The 25,618-nt window shown below is 36.4% G+C and overlaps 1 protein-coding gene across 1 annotated transcript in view; it reads right to left on the reverse strand.

Moving 5' to 3' along the window:
• Positions 1-25,618, reverse strand: part of MEIKIN (meiotic kinetochore factor) — a 98,340-nt gene that overhangs the window by 44,885 nt on the left and 27,837 nt on the right. Inside the window, 2 exon segments of the mRNA XM_079144324.1 lie at positions 5,166-5,236; positions 16,953-17,017. Of these exon segments, the coding sequence (XP_079000450.1) occupies positions 5,166-5,236; positions 16,953-17,017 (136 nt within the window).

Raw genomic sequence — 25,618 nt, forward strand, 5'->3', positions numbered from 1 at the left:
CTTGTGTTCTTGATAATCGCCATTCTAATTGGGGTGAGATGGAATCTTAGGGTAGTTTTGATTTGCATTTCTCTTATTACTAGAGATGTTGAACATTTTTTCATATATCTGTTGATTGCTTGTACATCTTCTTCTGTGAAGTGTCTGTTCATATCCTTAGCCTATTTGTTGATTGGATTATTTGTATTCTTGGTGTAGGGTTTTTTGAGTTCTTTATATATTCTGGAAATTAGTACTCTATCAGAAGTATGAGTGGCAAAGATATTCTCCCACTCTGTAGGCTCTCTCTTGGCATTACTGATAGTTTCCTTTGCTGAGAGAAAGCTTTTTAGTTTGAATCTATCCCAGTTGTTGATTCTTGCTTTTATTTCTTGTGCTATGGGAGTCCTGTTAAGGAAGTCTGATCCTAAGCCGACATGTTGAAGATTTGGACCTAGTTTTTCTTCTATAAGATGAAGGGTCTCTGGTCTGATTCTGAGGTCCTTGATCCATTTTGAGTTGTTTTGTGTAGGGTGAGAGATAGGGGTTTAGTTTCATTCTGCTGCATATGGATTCCCAGTTTTCCCAGCACCATTTGCTGAAGAGGCTATGTCTTCTCCATTGCATATTTTTGGCCCCTTTGTCTAGTATGAGAAAATTGTATTGGGCTGGGGATATAGCACAGTTGGTAGAGTGCTTGCCTCGCAAGCACAAGGCCCTGGGTTCAATCCCCAGCACCGCAAAAAAAAAAAAAGAACAAACAGTGAAAATTTTTTTAGACTTATACCTCAGTATTTAATTTTCAGGGGAAAAATGTAAATCATAATGTACTTTTGTTTTCAACTTCTACTTGTTTATTGCTAAGTAGAAAAAAGCATTTAATTCTGTACATTAACTTTTTACAATCTTATTATAATTGCTTATTAGTTTCAGGAGGTTTCTGTCAATGCTTCAAGTTTTCTTTCTTCCTTTCCAATCTATATACCTTTTATTTCCTTTTCTTGTCTTATTGTACTAGGTAGGACCTTCAGCATGATACTAAATAACAATAATGAGAAGAGATGTCCTTGCTTTGTTGCTGATTTTAGGGGAAAAACCTAGAGTTTCTTACCAGTAAGTATGATGTTAGGTGAAAGTATGATGTTCTTTATCAAGTTGAAGAATTTTCCCTCTGTTCCTAGTTTGCTAAGAATTTCATGAATGAGTGTTAGATTCTGTCAAATGCTTTCCCTCCATTTACTGAAAAGATCATGTGATTTTTCTGATATGATGAATTACATCAATTTCAACTGTGGAAACAATTTAGCATACTTGGGTGTCAATCCTACTTAGTTTGTTATATGTAGTCTTTTTTCTATGTTGCTCAATTTGCTAATATCCTGTTGAGCATTCTTGTATCTATGTTGGTTAGAAATATTGTTCTGTAATTTTCTTTTATTGTAATGCCTTCATCTAATTTTGGCATTAGATCTTGGTCTATGATGACCTCAGAACTATTCCTATACATAAATACACACCTATATCTATTTCCTCTTGTGCGAATCTTGTCAGAGTATATCTTTCAAGGAATTGGTCCATTTCTTCTATATTGTCAAATTTATGGACATGTAGTTTTTAATAATATTCCTTCACTATTCTTTTTTAAAATATATTTTAGTTGTTGATGGCCCTTTGTTTTATTCATTTATATGCAGTGCTGAGAATAGAATCCAGTGCCTCACACATGCAAGGTAAGTACTCTACCACTGAGCTACAACCCCACACTTTCCTTCACTATTCTTTAATGATCACAGGTTCTTAGGGATATCACTTCTGTCATTTCTGATATTGGTAATTTGTGTAATCCTTTTCTTTTTGCTAGTTAGTCTTGCTAGAGACTTATTAAGTATATTTTTTTGAAATGGCTTTTGATTTTATTTTCTCTATTCATTTCCTGTTTCCAATTTCACTGATTTTTTTAACTCTAATTTTTATTATTTCTTTTCCTCTATTATCTTTGGATTTAATCTTCTTCTTACATTATCTAAGGGGGAAGCTTTGAATATTGATTTAGTTCTTGCTACTTTTTCCAATACACACATTCAGTGCTAAGAAGTTCCTTCTAAGCACTGCTTTTCCTCTATGCCACAAATTTTAGTAAATTATATTTTCATTTAATTCAAAATATTTTGAAATTTGGTGATTTCTTCTTTTTAAAATTTGTTCTAATGAGTTATGCATGACAGTAGGATGCATTTGACACATTGTACACAAATGAAGCATAACTTCTCATTCCTCTGGCTGGACTTGGTGCAGAGTCACACCTGTTGTGCAATCGTACATGTATATAGGGTAATATGTCCATCTCATCCCACCATCCTTCCTATCTCCATACTCCTCTCCTCTCCTCACTCCCCTCTGCACAATCCAAAGTTTCTTCATTCTTCCCTACTCCTGGTTCATTATGGATCAGCATCTGCATATCAGAAAAAACATTCAGTCCTTGGTTTTTTGGAATTGCCTTATTTCACTTAGCATATTCTCCAGCTCCATCCATTTACCTGCAAATGCCATCATTTCATTCCTCATGGCTGAGTAATATTCTATTGTGTATACGTACAACATTTTCTTTATCCATTCATCTGTTGAAGACCATCTAAGTTGATTCCATAGTTTAGCTACTGTGAATTGAGCTGATATAAACATTGATGTTGCTGTGTCACTGTAGTATGCTGATTTTAAGTCCTTTAGGTATAAACTGAGGAGCAGGATATCTGGGCCAAACAGTGGTTCCATTCCAAGTCTTCTGGGGAATCTCCATACTGCTTTCCATAGTGTTTGCACCAATTTGCAGTCCCATCAGCAATGTATGAGTGTACCTTTTTCCCTACATCCTCACCAACATTTACAATTGCTTGTATTCTTGATGATTGCCATTCTGACTGGAGTGAGATGGAATCTCAGTGTAGTTTTGATTTGCATTTCTCTAATTGCAAGAGTTGTTGAACATTTTTTCATGTATTTGTTGATTGATTACATTTTTTGTTCTGTGAAGTGTCTGTTCAGTTCCTTTACCCATTTATTGATTGGGTTATTTGTTTTTTTGGTGTTAAGTTTTTTGAGTTCTTTATATATCCTGGAGATTAATGCTCTGTCTAAGGTCAGCGTGGTAAAGACTTTTTTCCCATTCTGAAGGCTCTATCTTCACATTATTATTTCCTCTGCTGTGAAGAAGTTTATCAATTTATCTCTAACTTCTTTCCTTCTCCCTTAAAAACATCACATCCTACACTACTTCTGTTCCCTCTTTGTCCATCATTTGAAACGATAAACCATTTTAGCAAACTTACTGTTTATACTGTAGACAGTAATTGAACAAATCACTTCTGTTTATTGCAACAAAATTTTAGATGTCATTTTAGAAACTGTTTGATCTAAGATTGTATATTGTTTCCCTTGGGTGTTAATATTGGTCTCCCCCTAAAGATGAGGTACTGGAAATCTTCAGGGACCTATAAGACTATAGGAAGAAACTGTACTACCTCAGAGCCATACTGCTAGATGGGAAGACCCACAAAAAACATGAAAACAACAAGGGAACAAAGCTCCTTGAACAAACCAAGATGGTTCAACAATAGAATCCATAGACAACAGAGTATAAGAAATGTCAGAGGAGTTTAGAAGGTACATAGATAGACTAATCTTTGTAATAAAGAATGGTATCAGAGAGAAAATATAGGAAGTGAAAAATCATTTTAATAAAGAGGCAGAGGTTATAAAAAGGAATCAAGCAGAAATCCTCAAAATGAAGGCAATAATAAACCAAATTAAAAAATCAATGGAAAGTATCACCAACAGACTAGATGACTTGGAAGATAGAACCTCAGGCAATGAAGACAAAACATATACTCTTGAAAATCAGGTTGACTGTACAGAAAGATGGTAAGAAACCATGATCAGAATTTCCAAGAAATATGGGATAACAAGAAAAGACCAAATTTAAGATTTATTGAATAGATGAAGGCATGGAGATACAAACCAAAGGAATGCACAATCTTTTCAATGACATAATATCAGAAAATTTCCCAAATCTAAAGAATGAAATGGAAAATCAACTATAAGAGTCTTATAGGACCCCAAATACACAAAATTACAGCAGACCCACACTAAAGCACATTATAATAAGAATGACTCATATACAGAATAAGGGTAGAATTTTAAAGGCTATGAGAGAAAAAAATCAAATTACATCTAGGGGCAAATCAATTCATATCTCAGCTGATTTCTCAACCCAGACCCTCAATGCCAGGAGATCCTAGAATAACATATATCAAGCTCTGAAAGAAAATGGATGCCAACGGAAAATTTTATATCCAGCAAAACTAAGCTTCAGATTTAAAGATAAAATAAAACCTTTCATGATAAGCAAAAGTTAAAAAAAAATTCAAAACTAGAAAGCCTGCACTATAGAACTAATTCTTAGCAAAATATTCCATGAGGAGGAAATGAAAAAAAAACAAAAAACAAAAAACAAAAAACAATGAAAACCAGCAAAGGGAGGAACTACACTAAAGGAAAAGTCAATCAAAGGACAAACTAAGTTAAGTTAAAAGTCAAAAATAAACCAAAATGACCAGGAGTACAAATAAGATCTCCATAATAACCTTGAATATTAATGGCCTAAACTCATCAATTAAAAGACACAGACTGGATTTTAAAAGAAGACCCAACAATATGTTGTCTTCAAGAGATACCTCTTAGGAAAAGACAACCACAGACTGAAGGTGAAAGATTGGGAAAAAACATGTCACTCACATGGACTACATAAACAAGTAGGGGTTTCCATCCTCATATCAGATAAAGTGGACTTCAAGCCAAAGTTAGTCAGAAGGGATAAAAAAGGACATTTCATACTGCTTAATGGAATCACACATCAACAAGAAATAACAATTGTAAATATATATGTCCCAAACAATGGAGCATGTACATACATCAAACAAACCCTTCTCAATTTCAAGAATCAAATAGACCACAACACAATAATACTGGGTTTGGACATTTTTATCCATATATGTATATATAATATATATTGCTCTTAATTACTGCCTTAAATAGCTGAAAAATATTTCCTATAAAAACATTACTTAAAATTATCTCTTTTATTAAAGAAATTGTGATTTATGTAGTTTTTCAACTTCAATACTTGCTTTTTTCTTTGTTTTTTCAGGAGTTGAAGGGCATGTTTTTTCAGCAAGTAAAACCTCACAAGCTGCATTATCTGTAAATAAATACATAGTTTAATACTCTAATTATTTAACCTGTCATTAACTTTAAATCCAGAGGATAGAGAATTCAATTTCAAAACAAACCAAGAAAAAAATCTCCGACTTTAATGACTGTATCTTTGTAATAATTGAAGAAGAAAATTTATTGTCTGTTAAATTATCTGATTTGCCTAAGGAGAACATATCCTTATAAATATCTTTATCTCAGGAGTTCTAGGTTTCATAGCAGTAAAAAATGCATAGGAGATTTTCCTCTCAGTTAGTAGACAAATGTGTATGTAATTAAAATTCTTCATTCATTATCCTACACTTCCATCCTACTATATTTCCAGGGTTCCCCCTTCTATTGCAATCTTTCTATTAGTATGTATGTATGTATATACTTATGTATAGATGTATTTATTTAGACAGGGTCTTGCTGTGTTGCCCAGGCTGGCCTTGAACGTCTGGGCTCTCCTGCTTTACCTTTCTGAGAAGCTGGGACTACAAATATGTATGAGTATTTAAAACAAACTTAGGTCTTGCTTATCTTATCAAAAACTTTTCCCTATATCCTATATGCCCCTCCTGCCATAGCCCTTCTCTCTTGTTCATAGCCAAGTTTCTTCAAAGAGCTGTCCACAGAGGCTAACTTCCTCTCCTCCTATTTACTTTCAGATCCAAAGCAATAACAGTTTCAGCTCCCACTAAGAGCAGAAATCTTTCCTGTTCCTGGCCCTCAATACAACAGTTATGAACTTCTCCCTTCTCTGGCCCTCTTGAAGGCTCCTCTTCAGTTTTCCCTTTTTACGTCCTGAATGTCTATCTATAATGTACCAATTTTAACTATCATATGCATTTAATATAGCATATTATTTTTCTTTATATTTTATACCACTACCTTGATGTAAGGCACCAAAAGATTTTTCTTTAGATTATTCCAGTAACTTTTCAATTCACCTCCCTCTGTAATCCATGTATACCTAAAATGCAAAGCTAATATCATTTGTTTAAATCTCTTCAAAGGTTTTCCACTATTCTCAAGTTAAAATGCAAACTCCTTAATTTGACATACAAAGTTCTTCTTTTTGCGATTTATATATTGCTCACATATTCCTCAGCTCATCACAGAGGCTAAGAATGTTGCCCAATAAAATACAAGATGACAAGTTAAATTTAAATTTCAGATAAACATATTGTGTATCCTATGTAATAGTACAAGCATCTGCAATATTTGGGTCATACTTAAAGTATTATTTGCTATTTATCTGAATTTACATTTAACTGGACATTCTAGACCTTTATTTGCCAAATCCAGCAAGTCTGGTGGCTAATCACACCTGTCATCTTCGTCACTCAAGGTAAAAAGAAGTAGGTGGGTTTGACAATTCTTCAGGAGACAAAACTGGTGCCAGGATTTTATAACAGGTTAGAGAGAAAAGTAACAAAAAGTGAGTATTGAGGATTACCCCCAGGTTTCTGACGAATTTGCTAAAATTAGGATCAGATTAGAGATGTGACAATTCTCTGTCCTCAATTCTCATTTTATTTAGTCTCTTGATTACTTTTGTCACAGTGGGATCACTCCTTTCTGATGCTCCTCTCATGGTTTCTGAGGCACCATTCTTTCCTGGTTTTCTTAATACTGCCACTCACCAGTAACTCTCAGTTTCCTTTCCTAGGATACTTCTCTTTCCCCACTTCTAAATGTTGAAGGATCCCATTTAAATTTTTACACGTTTCTTTTCTATGTATTTTTACTTCCTGCATGATCTCATCTAATCCTATGGCCTTAAACATCTAAATACTAATTCTAAATATCTATCTACAGTCCCAGTCTCAGTTCTAAACTTCAGACTCCTGTGTCACAAACTGCCTTCATGCTATCTCAACTTGAAAGCTAATAAGCCTCTCAATTTTTAAAAATATTATATCAAACTATATCATACATACTATAACAGTCACCAGTCTTACAAGTATATGTATTCATAAATATATATATATATAACCACCACCCACATCAATATATAAAACATTTCCAGAACCCTAGAAGTTTCCCATGTATTATTTCCCAGTTGGTACCCCTTTTCAAAGATTACCAATATTCTGACTTCTATCATCCAGAATAACCTTACCTGTTCTTAAACTTAAGTGGAATTATATAGTACATACAGGTTTGTGCCAATGTTCTTTCATGCAACATTATGTGAGTAAGCTAACAGATCAAATTTAATATGTCTAAAACAAGCTCTCTTCGCTATTCTCCCAACTTACTCTGCCCTACAGGGTATCAATAAATCAATAAATCATATCAATAAATAGTTAACACCATTCATCTAGTGGCTAGTTGCTCCAGTCAAGAATTCACTATCTACCTTGGACTTCTATTTTTCTCTCTTACCTAATATTCAGATTAACCAGGAAACCTGGCACATCTTTTTTAAGAATAGATTTTAAATGATTACTGCCACTATGTTGGTATAAGACCATTATCTAATCAGGGCAATAGTTTAACAAGCTCTCCTTGTTTCCATCCTTCCCCTTTGCCTATTTTCCATGTAGTAGCCAGAGTGATAATTCTAAAATAAGTCTAAGTATTTAGAACATGGAATAATAATACCACTTTGAAGATCAAGACCATAGAAACACTGAACACAGATGCATAGAACCCGAGGGCTCTTGGATACCTGAGTTTCTTCATCCTGGAGTTTTCTCCCCTGACATGGTAGTTTCAGAAGAGTGAGAAATAGCAGTTTTAGATACTTACCACCTCACTAAAATATATAGTAATACCCTAGAATGGGGGGGGGGGGTACAAGGTGGTAGCCACCAGCCTCATGGGGGTATTTAAATTAAAATGAAATGTGATGTAAAATCTAAAAGTTAAACTATATACCTGACCCTCTGCACTAATAAGGTTTAAGATATATTTAAGATGTATTGTAAAATAAAATCCCTAGTTCTTACCATGGTATGTGAGATTTTACATTATACTACTTGACTAACTCTCTGATAACAATTTCAACCATTTATCTTCTTCTTTTTATTAAATTTATTTTTATTGTAAACAAATGGGATACATGTTGTTTCTGTTTGTACATGGAGTAACAGCATACCATTTGCGTAATCACACATTTACATAGATGTTTGATTCATTCCGTTATTTTTTCCTTCCCCCCACCCCTCCCACCTCTCTTTTCCCTCTATACAGTCCCTCCTTCCTCCATTCTTGCCCCCTCCCACCCCCCATTAAGTGTCATCATCCGCTTATCAGTGAGATCATTCATTTTTTGGATTTTTGAGATTGGCTTATCTCACTTAGCATGATATTCTCCAATTGCATCCGTTTGCCTGCAAATGCCATAATTTTATTATTCTTTATAGCTGAGTAATATTCCACAGTTTCTTTATCCATTTATCAATTGAAGGGCATCCAGGTTGGTTCCACAGTCTGGCTATTGTGAATTGAGCAGCTATGAACATCGATGTGGCTGTATCTCTGTAGTATGCTGATTTTAAGTCCTTTGGGTATAGGCCAAGGAGTGGGATAGCTGGGTCAAATGGTAGGTCCATTCCAAGTTTTCCAAGGAATCTCCACACTGCTTTCCAGAGTGGCTGCACTAATTTGCATCCCCACCAGCAATGTATGAGTGTACCTTTTTCCCCACATCCTCGCCAACACCTATTGTTGCTTGTATTCTTGATAATCGCCATTCTAATTGGGGTGAGATGAAATCTGAGGGTAGTTTTGATTTGCATTTCTCTTATTACTAGAGATGTTGAACATTTTTTCATATATCTGTTGATTGCTTGTAGATCTTCTTCTGTGAAGTGTCTGTTCATTTCCTTAGCCCATTTGTTGACTGGATTATTTGTACTCTTGGTGTAGGGTTTTTTGAGTTCTTTATATATTCTGGAAATTAGTACTCTATCTGAAGTATGAGTGGCAAAGATTTTCTCCCACTCTGTAGGCTCTCTCTTGGCATTACTGATAGTTTCCTTTGCTGAGAGAAAGCTTTTTAGTTTGAATCTATCCCAGTTATTGATTCTTGCTTTTATTTCTTGTGCTATGGGAGTCCTGTTAAGGAAGTCTGATCCTAAGCCAACAAGTGGAAGATTTCGACCTACTTTTTCTTCTATAATCTGCAGGGTCTCTGGTCTGATTTCAAGGTCCTTGATCCATTGTGAGTTGATTTTTGTGCAGGGTGAGAGAAAGGGGTTTAGTTTCATTCTGTTGCACATGGATTTCCAGTTTTCCCAGCACCATTTGTTGAAGAGGCTATCTTTTCTCCATTGCATATTTTTGGCACCTTTGTCTAGTGTTAGAAAATTGTATTTATTTGGGTTTGTGTCCATGTCCTCTATTCTGTACCATTGATCTACTTGTCTATTTTGGTGCCAATACCATGCTGTTTTTGTTACTATTGCTTTGTAGTATAGTTGAAGTTCTTGTATTGCGATACCCCGTTTCATTCTTCCTGCTAAGGATTGCTTTAGCTATTCTGGGTTTCTTATTCTTCCAGATGAATTTCATGATTGCTTGCTCTATTTCTGTAAGGTATGTCATTGGGATTTTAATTGAATTGCATTGAATCTGTATAGCACTTTTGGTAGTATGGCCATTTTGACAATATTAATTCTTCCTATCCAAGAACATGGGAGATCTTTCCATCTTCTAAGGTCTTCATTAATTTCTTTCTTCAATGTTTTGTAGTTTTCATTGTAGAGATCTTTTATCTCTTTGGTTAGAATGATGTACAAGTATTTTTTTTTTTCAAGGCTATTGCAAATGGGGTTGTTTTCCTCATTTCCCTTTCAGCTGTTTCGTCGCTTGTGTATAAAAGTGCTTTAGATTTATTTGTGTTGATTTTATAGCCTGCTATTTTGCTGAATTCATTGATGAGGTCTAGAAGTTTTCTGGAGGAGGTTTTTGGATCCTCTGAATATAGAATCATGTCATCAGCAAATAGTGAAAGCTTAAGTTCCTCTTTTCCTATTTGTATCCCTTTAATTTCTTTGGTCTGCCTAATTGCTCTGGCTAGAGTTTCGAGGACAATGTTGAATACAAGTGGTGAAAGAGGACATCCTTGTCTTGTTCCCATTTTTAAAGGGAATGGTTTCAGTTTTTCTCCATTTAGAATGATCTTGGCCATGGGCTTAGCATAAATAGCCTTTACAATGTTCAGGTATTCTCCTACTATCCCTATTTTTTCTAGTGTTTTGAGCATGAAGGGATGTTGTATTTTGTCGAACGCTTTTTCTGCATCAATTGAAATAATCATATGATTCTTATTCTTAAGTCTATTGACATGATGGTTTACGTTTACTGATTTATGAATGTTGAACCATCCTTGCATTCCAGGGATGAACCACACTTGATCGTGGTGCACAATTTTCTTAATATGTTTTTGGATATGGTTTGCCAATATTTTGTTAAGGATCTTAGCATCTATATTCATCAAGGATATTGGTCTAAAATTTCTTTCCTTGATGTGTCTTTTCCTGGTTTGGGTATGAGGGTGATATTAGCTTCATTGAATGAGTTTGGTAGGGTACCCTCCTTTTCTATTTCCTGGAATACTTTGAGAAGTATTGGAATGAGTTCTTCTTTGAAGGTCTTGTAGAACTCGGCTGAGAATCCGTCTGGCTTTTCTTGGATGGTAGATTTTTAATGGCTTCTTCTATTTCATTGCTTGATATTGATCTGCTTAAATTGTGTATGTCCTCCTGGTTCAGTGTGGGAGGAGCATATGTCTCTAGAAATTTGTCAATGTCTTCGGTAGTTTCTATTTTGTTGGAATACAGATTTTCAAAGTAGCTTCTCATTATGTTCTGTATCTCAGTGGTGTCTGTCGTGATATTTCCTTTTGCATCATGTATTTTAGTAATTTGAGTCTTCTCTCTCCTTCTCTTTGTTAGTGTGGCTAAGGGTTTGTCTATTTTGTTTACTTTCTCAAAGAACCAACTTTTTGTTTTGTCAATTTTTTGAATAGTTTCTTTTGTTTCAATTTCATTGATTTCAGCTCTGATTTTAATTTTTTCCTGTCTTCTACTACTTTTGCTGTTATTCTGTTCTTCTTTTTCTAGGGCTTTGAGCTGTAATGTTAGGTCATTTAGTTGTTGACTTTTCATTCTTTTCTGGAATGCGCTCCATGCAATGAATTTTCCTCCTAGTACCGCTTTCATAGTGTCCCAGAGATTTTGATATGTTGTATCGTCATTCTCATTGACCTCTAAGAATTTTTTAATCTCCTCCCTGATGTTTTTTGTTATCCATGTTTCATTCAATAGCATATTATTCAGTCTCCAGGTGTTGGAGTAATTTCTCTTTTTTATTTTGTCATTGATTTCTACTCTCAGTCCATTATGATCTGATAGAACACAAGGCAGTAGCTCTATTTTTTTGCATTTCCTAAGGGCTGCTTTGTGGCATAAGCAGCCCTTAGGAAATGCAAAATTTAGAATGTGGAATATTCTAAATATGTCTATTAAGTCTAGGTTATTGATTGTGTTATTGAGTTCTATGGTTTCTTTGGTTGGATTTTGTTTGGAAGATCTGTCTAGTGGTGATAGCAGTGCATTAAAGTTACCCAGAATTATTGTGTTGTGGTCTGTGTGATTCCTGAAATTGAGAAGGATTTGTTTGATGTACAGGGATGCACCATTGTTTGGGGCATAAATATTTACTATTGTTATGTCTTCCTGATTTATGGTTCCCTTAAGCAGTATGAAATGTCCTTCTTTATCCCTTCTGACTAACTTTGGCTTGAAGTCCACTTTATCTGATATAAGGATGGAAACCCCTGCTTTTTTACTGGGTCCATGTATGTGGTAGATTTTTTCCCATCCTTTCACCTTTAGTCTGTGGATGTCTTTTTCTATGAGATGAGTCTCTTGCAGGCAGCATATTGTTGGGTCTTTCTTTTTAATCCATTCTGCCAGTCTATGTCTTTTGATTGATGAGTTTAGGCCATTAACGTTCAGGGTTATTATTGGGAAATGATTTGTATTCCCAGTCATTTGGCTTATTTTTGGTTTATAAGTTGTCTTGGTTTCTCCTTTGAGTGGTTTTTCTCTAAGGTAGTTCCTCCCTTTGCTGACCTACATTGTTGTTTTTCATTTCCTCCTCATGGAATATTTTGTTGAGAACATTCTGTAGTGCAGGCTTTCTATTTGTAAATTCTTTTAACTTTTGTTTATCATGGAAGGATTTTATTTCATCTTCAAATCTGAAGGTTAGTTTTGCTGGGTATAGGATTCTTAGTTGGCAACCATGTTCTTTCAGAGCTTGAAATATGTTAGTCCAGGCCCTTCTAGCTTTTAGAGTCCGGGTTGAGAAGTCTGCTGCTATCCATATTGGTCTCCCCCTATATGTAATCTGATGCTTTTCTCTCGTGGCCTTCAAAATCCTATCTTTATCTTGAATGTTAGGCATTTTCATTATAATGTGCCTTGGTGTGGATCTGTTGTGATTCTGTGCATTTGGTGTTCTGTAAGCCTCTTGTATTTGATTTTCCATTTCATTCTTCAGGTTTGGGAAATTTTCTGATATTATTTCATTGAATAGGTTGTTCATTCCTTTGGTTTGTATCTCTGTGCCTTCCTCAATCCCAATAATTCTTAAATTTGGTCTTTTCATGATGTCCCATAGTTCTTGGAGATTCTGTTCATGATTTCTTACCATCTTCTCTGTTTGGGCAACTTTATTTTCAAGATTAAATATTTTGTCTTCATTGTCTGAGGTTCTGTCTTTCAAGTGGTCTAGTCTTTTGGTGATGCTTTCCATTGAGTTTCTTATTTGGTTTATTGTCTCCTTCATTTCAAGGATTTCCATTTGGTTTTTTTTGAGAATCTCTATCTCTTTGTTGAAATGATCTTTTGCTTCCTGCAGGTGCTCTTTCAGCTTATTGGTATTATCATTCATTGCCTGCATTTGCTCTCTTATCTCATCCTTTGCTTCGCGAATCATCTTAATCACGTATGATCTGAAGTCCTTTTCTGACATTTCTTCTAACATACTGTCATTGGATTCTATTACTATAGAATCTAGATTTGTTTGGATCATTTTCTTCCCTTGTTTTTTCATGTTGTTCATGTATCGTCCCCTCTAGCAGTGCAGATCTGGGGTATTGCAGATTTTCTCCTATAGGCTTATAGTGGCCCTATAGGTTTCCAAAACCCTTTCTTTAAGGGGAGATCAATATTAGCAGTGCCCAAATCAGATACTATGCAATCCTAGACCAAATAGCCCCTATGGGGACAATAACAAAATTGTCATAATAAACAAAATGAGTTCAAATGTTATCTTTGGTAAAACAAACAGGTTTGCAATAAGGTCTGCAGTTTCTAATGGAGGACAAAGAGGATGCAGAGGGATGTAGAATGTGGCTGTTAATGGGATAAGAAAAGAATATACAGACGTTCTAGAAAATAGAAAGGGTGAGAGTGTAATCAAAAGAAATCAAATGTTAGCATGCATAAAAGGGAGAAAGACTCTGAGGGATCAGGTAAACAAAAGGAAAAGAGAGCAAAAAAAGTAAAGAAATAAAAACTTAAATTTTTTTTAAAGGAGAAAAAAGAAAATCTACTGTATAACAGTCATATACTAATGAAACCTCCCAGTATTCAGTAGCCTGATGCATGAGAAGTACTTAACAATGAGCTTCAAGCCTCCAGCAGGCGTCTCAGGATGGGATTTGCCCCATCCGAAGATCGGAGCTAGGGCTTCTAGGATATCCAAGATGGCCACTCTGGCTTCCAAATGTGTTGGCAAATGGGGAGCTGCAGCTCAGGGGTGGACATAGTCAGTTGGAGGTCCTGGAGATGGGATGCGGTTGGTTCGGCAAGGGTCCTGGAGGTCTGGTGTGTTTAGTGTGGTTGTGGGGTCCTGGAGGCTGGGTGCAATCAGTCAGTCTGAGGTCCCTGTGATAGGGCACAGTCAATTGGTTTGGGGGTCCTGGCGGCAGGAAGCAGTCAGTCGATGTGAGGGCCCCAGAAGTAGGGAGTGATCATTTGGGCTGAGGGATCCTGTAGACAGGGCTCAGTCAGTCTGTCCAGGGGTCCTACAGGGCCTGGCTGTTGTCTCAAAATGGCGGCAGCCACGTGTAATCAAACCTGCAAGTACTGTCACAGTGAACTTCCAGGCGACAGCAGGCAGCTGGTGCTCCTCTGGTGGTCGGCAATCAGTTTGCTGACTGTTGTCGGACTATCGGGAGGTGAACCTCGTGCGCTGGGTGATGGATAGGTGTAAGGCAGGGGATGGACAGGCGAGAGGCAGGCAAACGGCGGATGATAGATGCCTGACAGTGAGCAATCTTCACTCAAGGAAGGCGTCGATATGCTGGCAGACTGCAGATGGTCACAGCAGACAAATGGGGTAAACACCAGGGGATCAATAAGCAGCAAAAACTGCCTCACTGAGAAACAGATATCCTCTGCTTGAAATCGGAGTTATGGAGCAACAAGGAATGCAGCCTCCCTCTAGTCCGCCATCTTGGATCATCAAGAGTGCTTTCTTGATCGGGGAAAATGCTTGGGCTTGTCAGGGGCAGAGGTGGGGAAGGTGCCTGGCCTGGTGCCCAGCAAGAGCTTGGCACAGATTTGCAGGCACAATGACGACCACGTAGGGACCCGGCCCAGCCGAGTGGGGAAATACAGGAGTGGCGGTGGGTGGGACCTGTGCCCATGGAACCATTCATCTTCTTACCCTGCTTTAGCCACATTAACATCTTTCCTCTTCCTCAAGCATGCCAAGCACATCCCACATCTTATGGTATTTTTTAAAATTTATTTTTATTGTAAACAAATGGGGTACATCTTGTTTCTCTGTTTGTACATGAAGTAGGAGCATACCATTTGTGTCATCATACATTTACATAAGGTAATGGTGCTTGATTCATTATGTTCTTTTTTCCTCCCCCACCCCACCCTTCTATGGTCTTTTTTACTCTAGATTTTCACATGGCCCACCCTCTTACTTTATTTAGCTCTGCATAAATGCTACTTCCTCGGATAGGCCTATCCTGATTACCCAAAATAGCATGCTAATTATTACTCTCTTTACCCTGACTCATTTTCACTCATTACTTATACCTGATGTTATATATTTATTAGTTTATCTTTTTATTATTTTTCTTCCACCACTATATATAAGCTCTATTTGGACAAGAACCTTGTCATGTTTCCCAGCAACTAAAATAGTTTGTGTCACATGTAAGTACTTAATATTTGCTGAGTGAACTGAATGGTGAGTTGAGATGCCTCTGAAACAACCAAGAGGACATATCCAGAAGACAGTTGCATAAAAGGGTCTGAACCTCAGAGGAGAGTTTAGGCTGAGAGAAAACTTAGAAAGTCTGTCTATTACAGAATGCCTATACTTACACATCACGTGGTAGATTAAAAAGAGATATTGGGAATCAAGAAATTAGCTTTGAAATTTTTCCATACTTAATGACTAACAGCAGTAGATAAGACTGCAAAGAAGCCTCAGGAGGAGTGGCCTGGGAAGTAATTTTCTGTTTGTCTTTGATACTAGGTTATAGGATCCTGGGGACAGAAATACAATAATTTCTCAATTTCCTGAACTTAGTAAAGAGGCTGTTACAGAAATGGAATACAGTTGGACTTTTTGGATTAAAGAATGTGTAAAAAAAAAAAAAAAAGCCTATAGAACGATGTGATTTATTTAATTATAAACTTGAAGTTAATCAACACATAAAAGTAAGAATACAAAAGCATACATAATTCTAGAATCACTACTCTGCCTCATCACCATATTTTATCAACAACAGTTTCCACTGCCAAAGCTATATATTTGATATGGTAAGACTGGTAAGACTGAGGTAAAATCATGTTTGTTTTTGGTGTCATTATCAATTTCCCTTTATTCACACATCCCCATGCTCTTAAATCTATAAAATGAAGTCTCTTAATATTTACCCTTACTCCTTCTTTCAGGATCTTACAAGTTTAGTTTTTATTATTAGACTAATTCTGCTCACAACAGAAATGATCTTAATAATTTTTATACTTAGAATATAAATTTCAAATGAGAGATTTATTAAAATAAATCTCCTTTTCTCTTTTACATTTCCACAAATAATACTGTCCTCAGTTCTATTTAAACATTCCTAACATGATGCCTGCCATTTAGTGAATGCCCATTAAAACAATTTAAGGTGAAGACTATTCAAATAAAAATATTTTTAATTCATACAAACACTTATATCCATCAAGAGCACAACCAGCAGTTCTTACAAGCATACTCCCAACATGATGCAATAAAACTTAAGGGAAATAATTATAACAGAAACCTGATATATAGCAGATGTTAATAGGATGTAAATGTCTTACTAAGTTTATTCTAATAATAAAATAAATAAGAGTGCCAATAATGCAAGACACTTTGTCGATCCCACTATTTTTCATTTATCTCATATAACCACAATATATCAGTTTGCTTATTGTCCTTTTCTACTACTGAAACCCAGGGAAAGCATTTCACTTCCCACTAGTATACCCAATAATGCCTCAGAGTACATGATCAGTAAATGTTTATTAAATGAATAAATGATGGGTGTTGTCGTGATAGTTAAGACCCTACAAATCTTTATTTCTTAAATACAACCAAGTAAAAAGTACTCAATTTTATGGGGTACCTATTTTGTGAGTACAAGTTATACTGTAATAAAAATAAAGACATAATCATGAAAATAATTTCACTATTACCTGATTCTGAATTTGAAGTATGCTTTGGTTTGGCAGAAATACATTGGTCTGCTAATGTCATCACTCTATAATAAGAACAAATTAGTAGTATTTTCTTATCTTTCGGTAACTTTCAAGAATCCTCAGATAATACTTAAAATAAAGAATAATTAATTATTCTGTAGAAAAAATAAAATTGGTTAGAAAAAATGTCACCAGGTCTATTAGAACAAATAGTTTAATTAAAAAAAAAAGGCAACATGTTTACACATTTATCAGTGTGAGACATGTATAAAGCATTGTGTTTGAAATCAGATGGAACTGATTCAGTTTTGCTACCTATACTTGTGTGGCCTTAAGAAAACTACTTAACCTGTCTTGAGTCTTGTTTACTTAATCTGTGCAAAAGAGATATCAATCATGTTTCCCAGAATTCTTGTGGTAAGGATTTCAAATGTAAGAAATCCTTTTCCCTTTTGTATTTCCACAAATAAGACCACCCTTCAGTCTACCTAAACATGTAGAAGATTAGCCATTACAAGAGGAATTAAAAACATGAAACCCCAGTCGTTGATCACGATAACAAAAATGCTGAGCAAGACAATGGATTCCTATTAACAAAGTGGAGTTGCAGGGGCTCGCGTTATGGCTTGGTGGTGGAGTGCTTGCCTAGTGTGTGTGAGGCACTGGGTTTGATCTTCAGCACCACATAAAAATAAATAAATGAAAACAAAGGTGTCTACAACTAAAAAATATTTTTAAAAAGATTTATTTTAAAAAATGAAGCAAGATTTACTAAAAAAAAAAAAAAAGGAGTTGCAAACCAAATTCAAGAAGATAATTTTCTAAATTCCTATTATCAGTTAATTGAAAAGTTGAATTCAGTGGAAAATAATTTTATTCTTTAATATCTCCCTTTAAGCTCATTTTTACCTGTGAATGAATTATCAGGTGAACTTCTTTTTACTAATGCTTTTTGGGTTCTCTTGTAATAACTAGATTTTTTTTAGGTAATAAAAACCCCAGTACAACATCACATTCAGAAGATGTAGTGGAGAAAGCAACATGGTTAGTTTCTTTATTTCTTTTTCTTTCCCCTTTGCTTTTCTAGTAGTTAATCTTTGGGTTCCTCTGGCACTGAATTAGAAGGAAAGAGCTATAGAAAGTGTTGATCTTGACTGATAATATTATAAAATGCCATTGGTACTCTTTGGGTGTGAAAGATCCAAATGCTGACCTTTTCCAACCTGAAGTATTTCAAAGGGTTCTTAGGAGAATTCTCTACCAATGGGGCTCTTACACTTGTTGCTATTTATGATCTCAATTTTTTCCTTTGATAATTGACCAGTCAGCCTCTCTGGATTGAGGTTACCTTACCCTTTGCATTAAGATCCATAATTGGCCCCCTTCTTTAGAATTCATGTTTGACCTATAGGTACTGTGCACAAATCTTTGCTGTGACAAACTCTGAAAGTACCTCTAACTTCCTATTCTGCCATTTCAAAGAATCTAACTCTTGCTTTTAGGCTTTTCCAGTATGAGTCAGCAACCAAATTCCAAGGGACATAGGTTGAACCTTCTAAATGGTTCTCTTGGAGCTTCTTACGTGGGTTGAGATAAAGAAAAAATCTCCACACTCCTTGCATATGACACAAAAGAAACAAGCATTCTTGAGGTCTTTTTATACTCTCTGCATACTCTTAGCCTCTTCTAAAATAGCTAGGAGAGAGGTGATAGGCTAATGCTGGAAGAAATAATTTTGACCTTATCTTTCACAAATTTTGCACAGAAGAGGGAGGGATGGGGATACTTTTATTATTTTGTTTTCCTATATGAGGCCACTGTCCAAATCTAAGACAATATGAAAGCCACATTTAACATTCCTGCCATATTCCTGTCAACATGTGAGACACAACCACAGAGTTTTACTCTTGCTGTGTGTGTGTGTGTGTGTGTGTGTGTGTGTGTGTGTGTGTGTGTGTGAGAGAGAGAGAGAGAGAGAGAGAGAGAGAGAGAGAGAGAGAGAGAGAGAGAGAGAGAGAGAGAGAGGATTATAGACTTGCGGTTAGAAAGTAGAAACTGACTTCTTCAAATTCAAAATCTGTAAATGGGCCAGGTGTGGTGGTGCATGCCTGTAATCGCAGCAGCTCAGGAGGTTAAGGCAGGAGGAGTACAAATTCAAGGTCAGCCTCAGCAACTTAGCAAGGCTCTAAGCAACTTAGTGACACCCTGTCTCAAAATAAAAAATAAAAAGGGCTGCGGTGGCTGGGGTTGTGGCTCAGTGAGTGGTTGTGGCTCACTTGCCTGGCATGTGTGAGGCACTGGGTTCAATCCTCAGCACTGCATATAAATAAATAAAGGTCCATTAACAACTAAAAAATATGTTTAAAAAAAGACTTCCATTAAAAAAAATAAAAGGGTTGGGGATGTGCCTCAGCCTCCTGAGTTGCTGGGATTACTGGTATGTGCCATCGCACCTGGCTCCAACCCACTCTTATATCACCATTTATGTTCCCTTACCTAGTGAGTAAGTCATCAGTCATCTAGTTCCCTAATCAGAGGGCTGGGGATCAAGCTGGATTCCATCTTCTCCCCTCAACCAATTAGTCATTAAGAACTATTGATTATTCCTTATGAATTATTCTCAAGTTACTTCTGCTGTGGTTGCTGCTAAAATTCAGGTCTCACTTGGAATGCTACAATAGTCACCTCTTCAGTCTAATTACTTCTTCCAATTCATCTTTTTCTTTGTATCTTTTTATTGCTTTAAGACAGAAATCTGATCATGCACATTTCTGTGAAGAGGCAGGAATTTTGTTTAGGTAATGCAAAAATTCACAAAAATCTACACTTGAGAGTATATTAATTCTTGCCAGGTGTGGTGTACACCCTTGTATTCCCAATGAGTCAGGAGGCTAAAACAGGAAGATAGCAAATTTAAGGCCAGTCTCGGCAACTTAGCAAGACCCTTTTCTCAAAATTAAAAATTAAAAAAGGCTGGGGAAATAGTTTGATGGTAGAGCATCCCTGGGTTCAATTCCCCATACCAGAAAAAAAAAAAGTGTATTTAATCTTCACTTCCATACTTATTCAAGCACAGAATACCTGCACTGTAGATTCCAACAGAAGACAACAGGAAAAAAAAAACTAGTTATAGGACAGTAAAAGTTTTATACAACTATCTGAAGGACACAAAATCTATCAAATAGCTCTAGGCTTTTTCACTGTATATTAAGAAACTCAGAGCCAAAATTTGACACAATTAAAGCATCTGATTTTTAACTCTTATGGTTTATTTATTTTGTTCTAATTCCCTTTCCTCTTACATACATATTCCTATAAAAAAAAACTAATTTCCTCTGGGTGTGGTGGGCATACCTGTAATCTTAGTGGCTTGGGAGGCTGAGACAGAAGGATCAATCATGAGTTCAAAGCCAGCCTCAGCAACTTAGCGAGGTGCTAAGCAACTCAATGAGACTTTGTCTCTAAATAAAATACAAAATAGGGCTGGGGATGTGGCTCAGTGGTCGAGTGCCCCTGAGTTCAATCCCCAGTACCAAAACAAACAAACAAACAAACAAACAAAAAAACCCAAAAACTAAAAACTAATTTCCTTGGTCCTAACCTTTTTTACAGTTTTATTGAGATATAATTCATACATCACACAATTCATTATTTTAATGTGTAAACTTCAACAGTTTTTAGAATATGCATAGTGTTATGCATCCATTATACTCACAACCAATTTTAGAGCATTTTAATCACCCCCAAACCTTATACCTATTTCCATTAGCAGTTAATCACCATTTCTTTCCAAACCTCTCAGCTTTAGGCAATTACTGATCAGCTGTCTATATTTACTTGTATATTATGGACACCTCAGATGAATAGAATCATAAAATATGTGGTCTTGTGTGACTACTTTTTTTCATTTAGCATAATGATTGCAGGATTGATTCATGTTGAGGCCTATACCAGTATTTCATTCATTTTTATTGCCAAACAATATTTAGTTGTATGGATATACCATATAACACTTGCCCATTCATATGTAAATGGACAGTTGGGCTGTTTCTACTTTTTTGGTAATTATGTATAAAGTTGTTGTGGACATTCATGTGTAAGTTTTGTGTAGATATATGTTTTTATTCCTCTTAGGTTTGCATATCCAGAAGCAGATTGCTGGTTCACATGATAACTACATGTTTAACATTTTGAGAAACTGCCAAACCTTTTCCAAAGCTGCTTCACTATTTAAAATTCTCACCAGTGGCTGGGGAGATAGCTCAGTTGGTAGAGTGCTTGTCTTGCAAGCACAAGGCCCTGGGTTTGATCCCCAAAAACGCAAAAAAAAAAAAAAAAAAGTAAAATTCTCACCAGCAATATCTGAGGAGGGGTACATTTCAATTTCTCCACATCCTATCTTTGATTTTAGCTTTCCTACAAATTGTGAAGTGGTATCTCATTGTAGTTTTGGTTTTCATTTCCCTAATAGTTAATGATACTGAACATTTTTTTCATGTTCAGATCCTTTCTCCATTGTTAAACTGGCTAATTTGTCCTTTTACTGTTGTACCAGTTCTTTATATATTCTGGATATAAGTCCCTTATCAGATATAGATTATGAAAATATTTTCTCCCATTTTGTGGATTACCTTTTCCGTCTTCCTGATGGTGTCTCCTAACTTTGTTTTTAAACGTGTGATTTTTCCATAAGTTCCTTCAAATTCTTTGAGTTAACACATTTTTAAAATTTCACAATGTGCTATAGTCCTACTGAAAATTGATCAGAAGCTGTCAACACATTCAGGATAAAATTAAAATCCCAGGGCTTAAGGTCATACATGGTCCAGACTGTGACCACCTCCTTCAGTCTACATTCTGTGACTCTCATGAAACACCCTCTACCATTTAGTCCACATGCCACAAATGAAACTCCTTCTCCAGTAATATGTCTGTCCTCAGTCTTCCCTATCTTAACAATTGGTAACTCCATTCTTTTCTTTTTTCCTTGAAGGAGCCCTCAAGCAAGAAATATTGGCATCATTACTTCAACAATAATAATTCCATCTCATACAAACTTGTTTGAATCAAATCCTAATAGATACAGTGTTTTTAAGATGATTACATGCATAATTCATTGTTATTTGCTCCAATGAGCCAACAGAAGTCATTCTGTTCTTAAGCTTTTACAAAGTGACAAGAACAAGCAATCAGTGTGTATTTTGTGAAAATTTCTAAGGCAATACTGAATACTGCCCTGGGATGGTAGCTTCGTTTTGGTAATTTACAATAAACAGAATATTTTCCAGACTACCAAGAATAAGAATTATAGGTCCAAATCAATTTAGTAAAATGATATAATCATTTGTAATCCATGGCATTATTTTCCCATAATATTGCATTTCATATGATATGAATTTAGAACAAAGAAAATGTGCCTTGCTGTCATAACCATACACTGGAGGAAAGATAGCCTCTTCAACAAATTTTGCTGGGAAAACTGGAAATCCAGATGTAGTAGAATGAAATTTCATCACTATACCCTACACAAAAACCAACTCAAAGTGGATTAAAGACCTAGATATTAGACCACAGACCCTGTGCCTACTTGAAGAAAATATAGGCCCAACTCTCCATCATATTGGCTGAGAAACTGACTTCTTCAACAAGACTCCTAAAGCGCAAGAAGTAAAATCAAGAATCAGTAAATGAGATGGTATCAAACTAAAATGTTTTTTTTTTTTTTCCACTGCAAAGAAAACAACAAAGAATGGGAACAGAAAGCCTACAGAACGGGAGAAAATTTTTACCACCTGTACTTCAGATAGAGCATTAATTTCCAGTATATATAAAAAACTAAAAAACTTAGCTCTCCCCCCCAAAAAAAAGAAACAAATAACCCAATCAATAAATGGGCAAAAGAACTAAACAGGGACTTCACAGAAGAAAATATGAATGGCCAACATAAACATATGAAAAAATGTTCATCATCTCTAGCAATTAGAGAAATATAAATTAAAACTACACTGACATTTCATCTCACTCCAGTTAGAATGACAATTATCAAGAATACCAGTAACAATAAATATTGGCAAGGATATGGGGAAAATGTTCACTTGTACATTGCTGGTGGGACTGCAAATTGGTGCAAACGCTGTGAAAAGCAGTATGGAGATTCCTCAGAAAACTTGGAATGGAACCACCATTTGACCCAGTTATCCCACTCCTTGGTATATATCCAAAAAAATCAGCATACTCCAGTGACACAGCCACATCCATGTTTATAGCAGCTCAATTCACAATAGCTAAGCTATGGAACCAACTTAGATGCCCTTCAACAGATAAATGGATAAGAAAATGTGGTATTGACGGGGCGATCCAAGATGGCGGACTAGAGGGTGACTGCATGTCCAGTCACTCCAGAACCCAGGATTCAAGAAGGGGAGGCATTGAGAGACTCGGACTAAAATAGAACCACGGGGTGAGTCTCCCCCACCCAGTGAAGCTCAGCTGGGCAGCAGGCCTGGATTCGAGCGGTTTATTAGAGTAGGACAGGGCAGATAGAGTCTCCCCCAGGCAGCTCTGTGCACTCTGGCGGTGAGCTACTCCCACAGGGCCAGAATCTCCAGCCTCGCGGAGCAGGCCCCCCATTGAGAGCCTTTCTGCACAGAAGCAGCGCTGCCAGCTCCAGCCCGCCCTGCTGCCAGCTCTGGCCCGCCCGCAGGTTGCTTCAGTGACCAGCACAGGGCGCCAGGGACTTCCCCAAGCAGCCCAGCCCCCTCTGGCGGGAAGTGCCTCTCTAGGCTAGCTTCTCGGGGCAAACTGCCCAGTGAGAGCCTGTCTACACAGAGCCAGCCACAAGTCCCCAAGCCAATGGAGACCTCCGACCTGCAGCCAGCCTCTGGGACCAGGGCTGGGCAGCAAGAACCTCTCCAGGTCTCTCTCCCTGGAACCAGTAGCAGGCTAGGGGCCGCGTTCTTCGGAAGCACTACATTATCAAGTTAATCCAAGACTTCTGGCTACTGAAGGCTGGTAGGTGATACACTGGAAATCTACACGGACACTATAAGCCAATAGAGGAAATCTACAATATCACAGAGTCCCACTGACATCTGACCAATATGAGAAAACTAGGGAAGAAAATGTCCGAAACAAACCTAGATACTATATCAATAAAACCCAATGACAGCACAGCAGAAGAAATGTCAGAAAGGGAGTTCAGAATGTACATAATTAAAACAATCAGGGAAGCAAACGAGGAGATGAAAGAACAAATGCAGGCATTAAATGAACGCACCAATCTACAGTTAAAAGAGCAAATAAGGGAAGCAAAAGAACATTTCAATAAAGAGTTAGAGATACTGAAAAAAAAACAAACAGAAATCCTTGAAATGCAGGAAACAATAAACCAAGTTAAAAACTCCATAGAAAGCATAACCAATAGGATAGATCACCTGGAAGACAGAACCTCAGATATTGAAGACAAAATATTTAATCTTGAAAACAAGGTTGACCAAACAGAAAAGATGGCAAGAAATCATGAACAGAATCTACAAGAATTATGGGATATCATGAAAAGGCCAAATTTAAGAATTATTGGGATTGAGGAAGGCTTAGAGAAACAAACCAAAGGAATGAACAATCTATTCAATGAAATAATATCAGAAAATTTTCCAAATCTGAAGAATGAAATGGAAAACCAAGTACAAGAGACTTATAGGACTCCAAATATGCACAATTACAACAGACCTACACCAAGGCACATTATTATGAAAATACCTAACATCCAAAATAAAGACAGAATTTTAAAGGCCATGAGAGAAAAGAATCAGATTACATTCAGGGGGTAACCAATAAAAATATCAGCAGATTTTTCAATACAGACCCTAAAAGCTAGAAGGGCCTGGAACAACATTTACCAAGCCCTGAAAGAAAATGGATGCCAACCAAGAATTTTATACCCAGCAAAACTTACTTTCAGATTTGACGATGAGATAAGATCCTTCCATGATAAACAAAGGCTAAAAGAATTTACAAAAAGAAAGCCAGCATTACAGAACATTCTCAGCAAAATATTCCATGAGGAAGAGATGAAAAACAACGATGTAAGTCAGCAACGGGAGGAACTAGCCTAAAGGAATAGCCAAATAAAGGAGAAACCAAATCATGTCAAAAAACAAAAATGAGTTCAATGACTAGGAATACAAATCATATCACAATAATAACCGTAAATGTTAACGGCCTGAACTCATCAATCAAAAGACACAGACTGGCAGATTGTATTAAAAAGAAAAATCCAACAATATGCTGCCTGCAAGAGACCCATCTCATAGAAAGAAATACCCATAGACTAAAGGTGAAAAGATGGGAAAAAACATACCATGCACACGGACACAGCAAAAAAGCTGGAGTATCCATCCTCATTTCAGATAATGTGGACTTCAAGCCAAAACTAGTCAAAAGGGATAAAGGAGGACATTACATACTGCTTAAGGGAAGCATAAATCAGCAAGACATAACAATCATAAATATCTATGCCCCGAACATTGGCTCATCCATGTACGTCAAACAAATCCTTCTCAATTCCAGAAATCAAATAGACCACAACACAATAATACTAGGTGATTTTAACACACCTCTCTCACTGCTGGATAGATCGTCCCAACAAAAATTGAATAAAGAAA

Source organism: Sciurus vulgaris (assembly GCF_902686455.1).
Source record: "Sciurus vulgaris genome assembly, chromosome: 6".
NCBI lineage: Eukaryota > Metazoa > Chordata > Mammalia > Rodentia > Sciuridae > Sciurus > Sciurus vulgaris.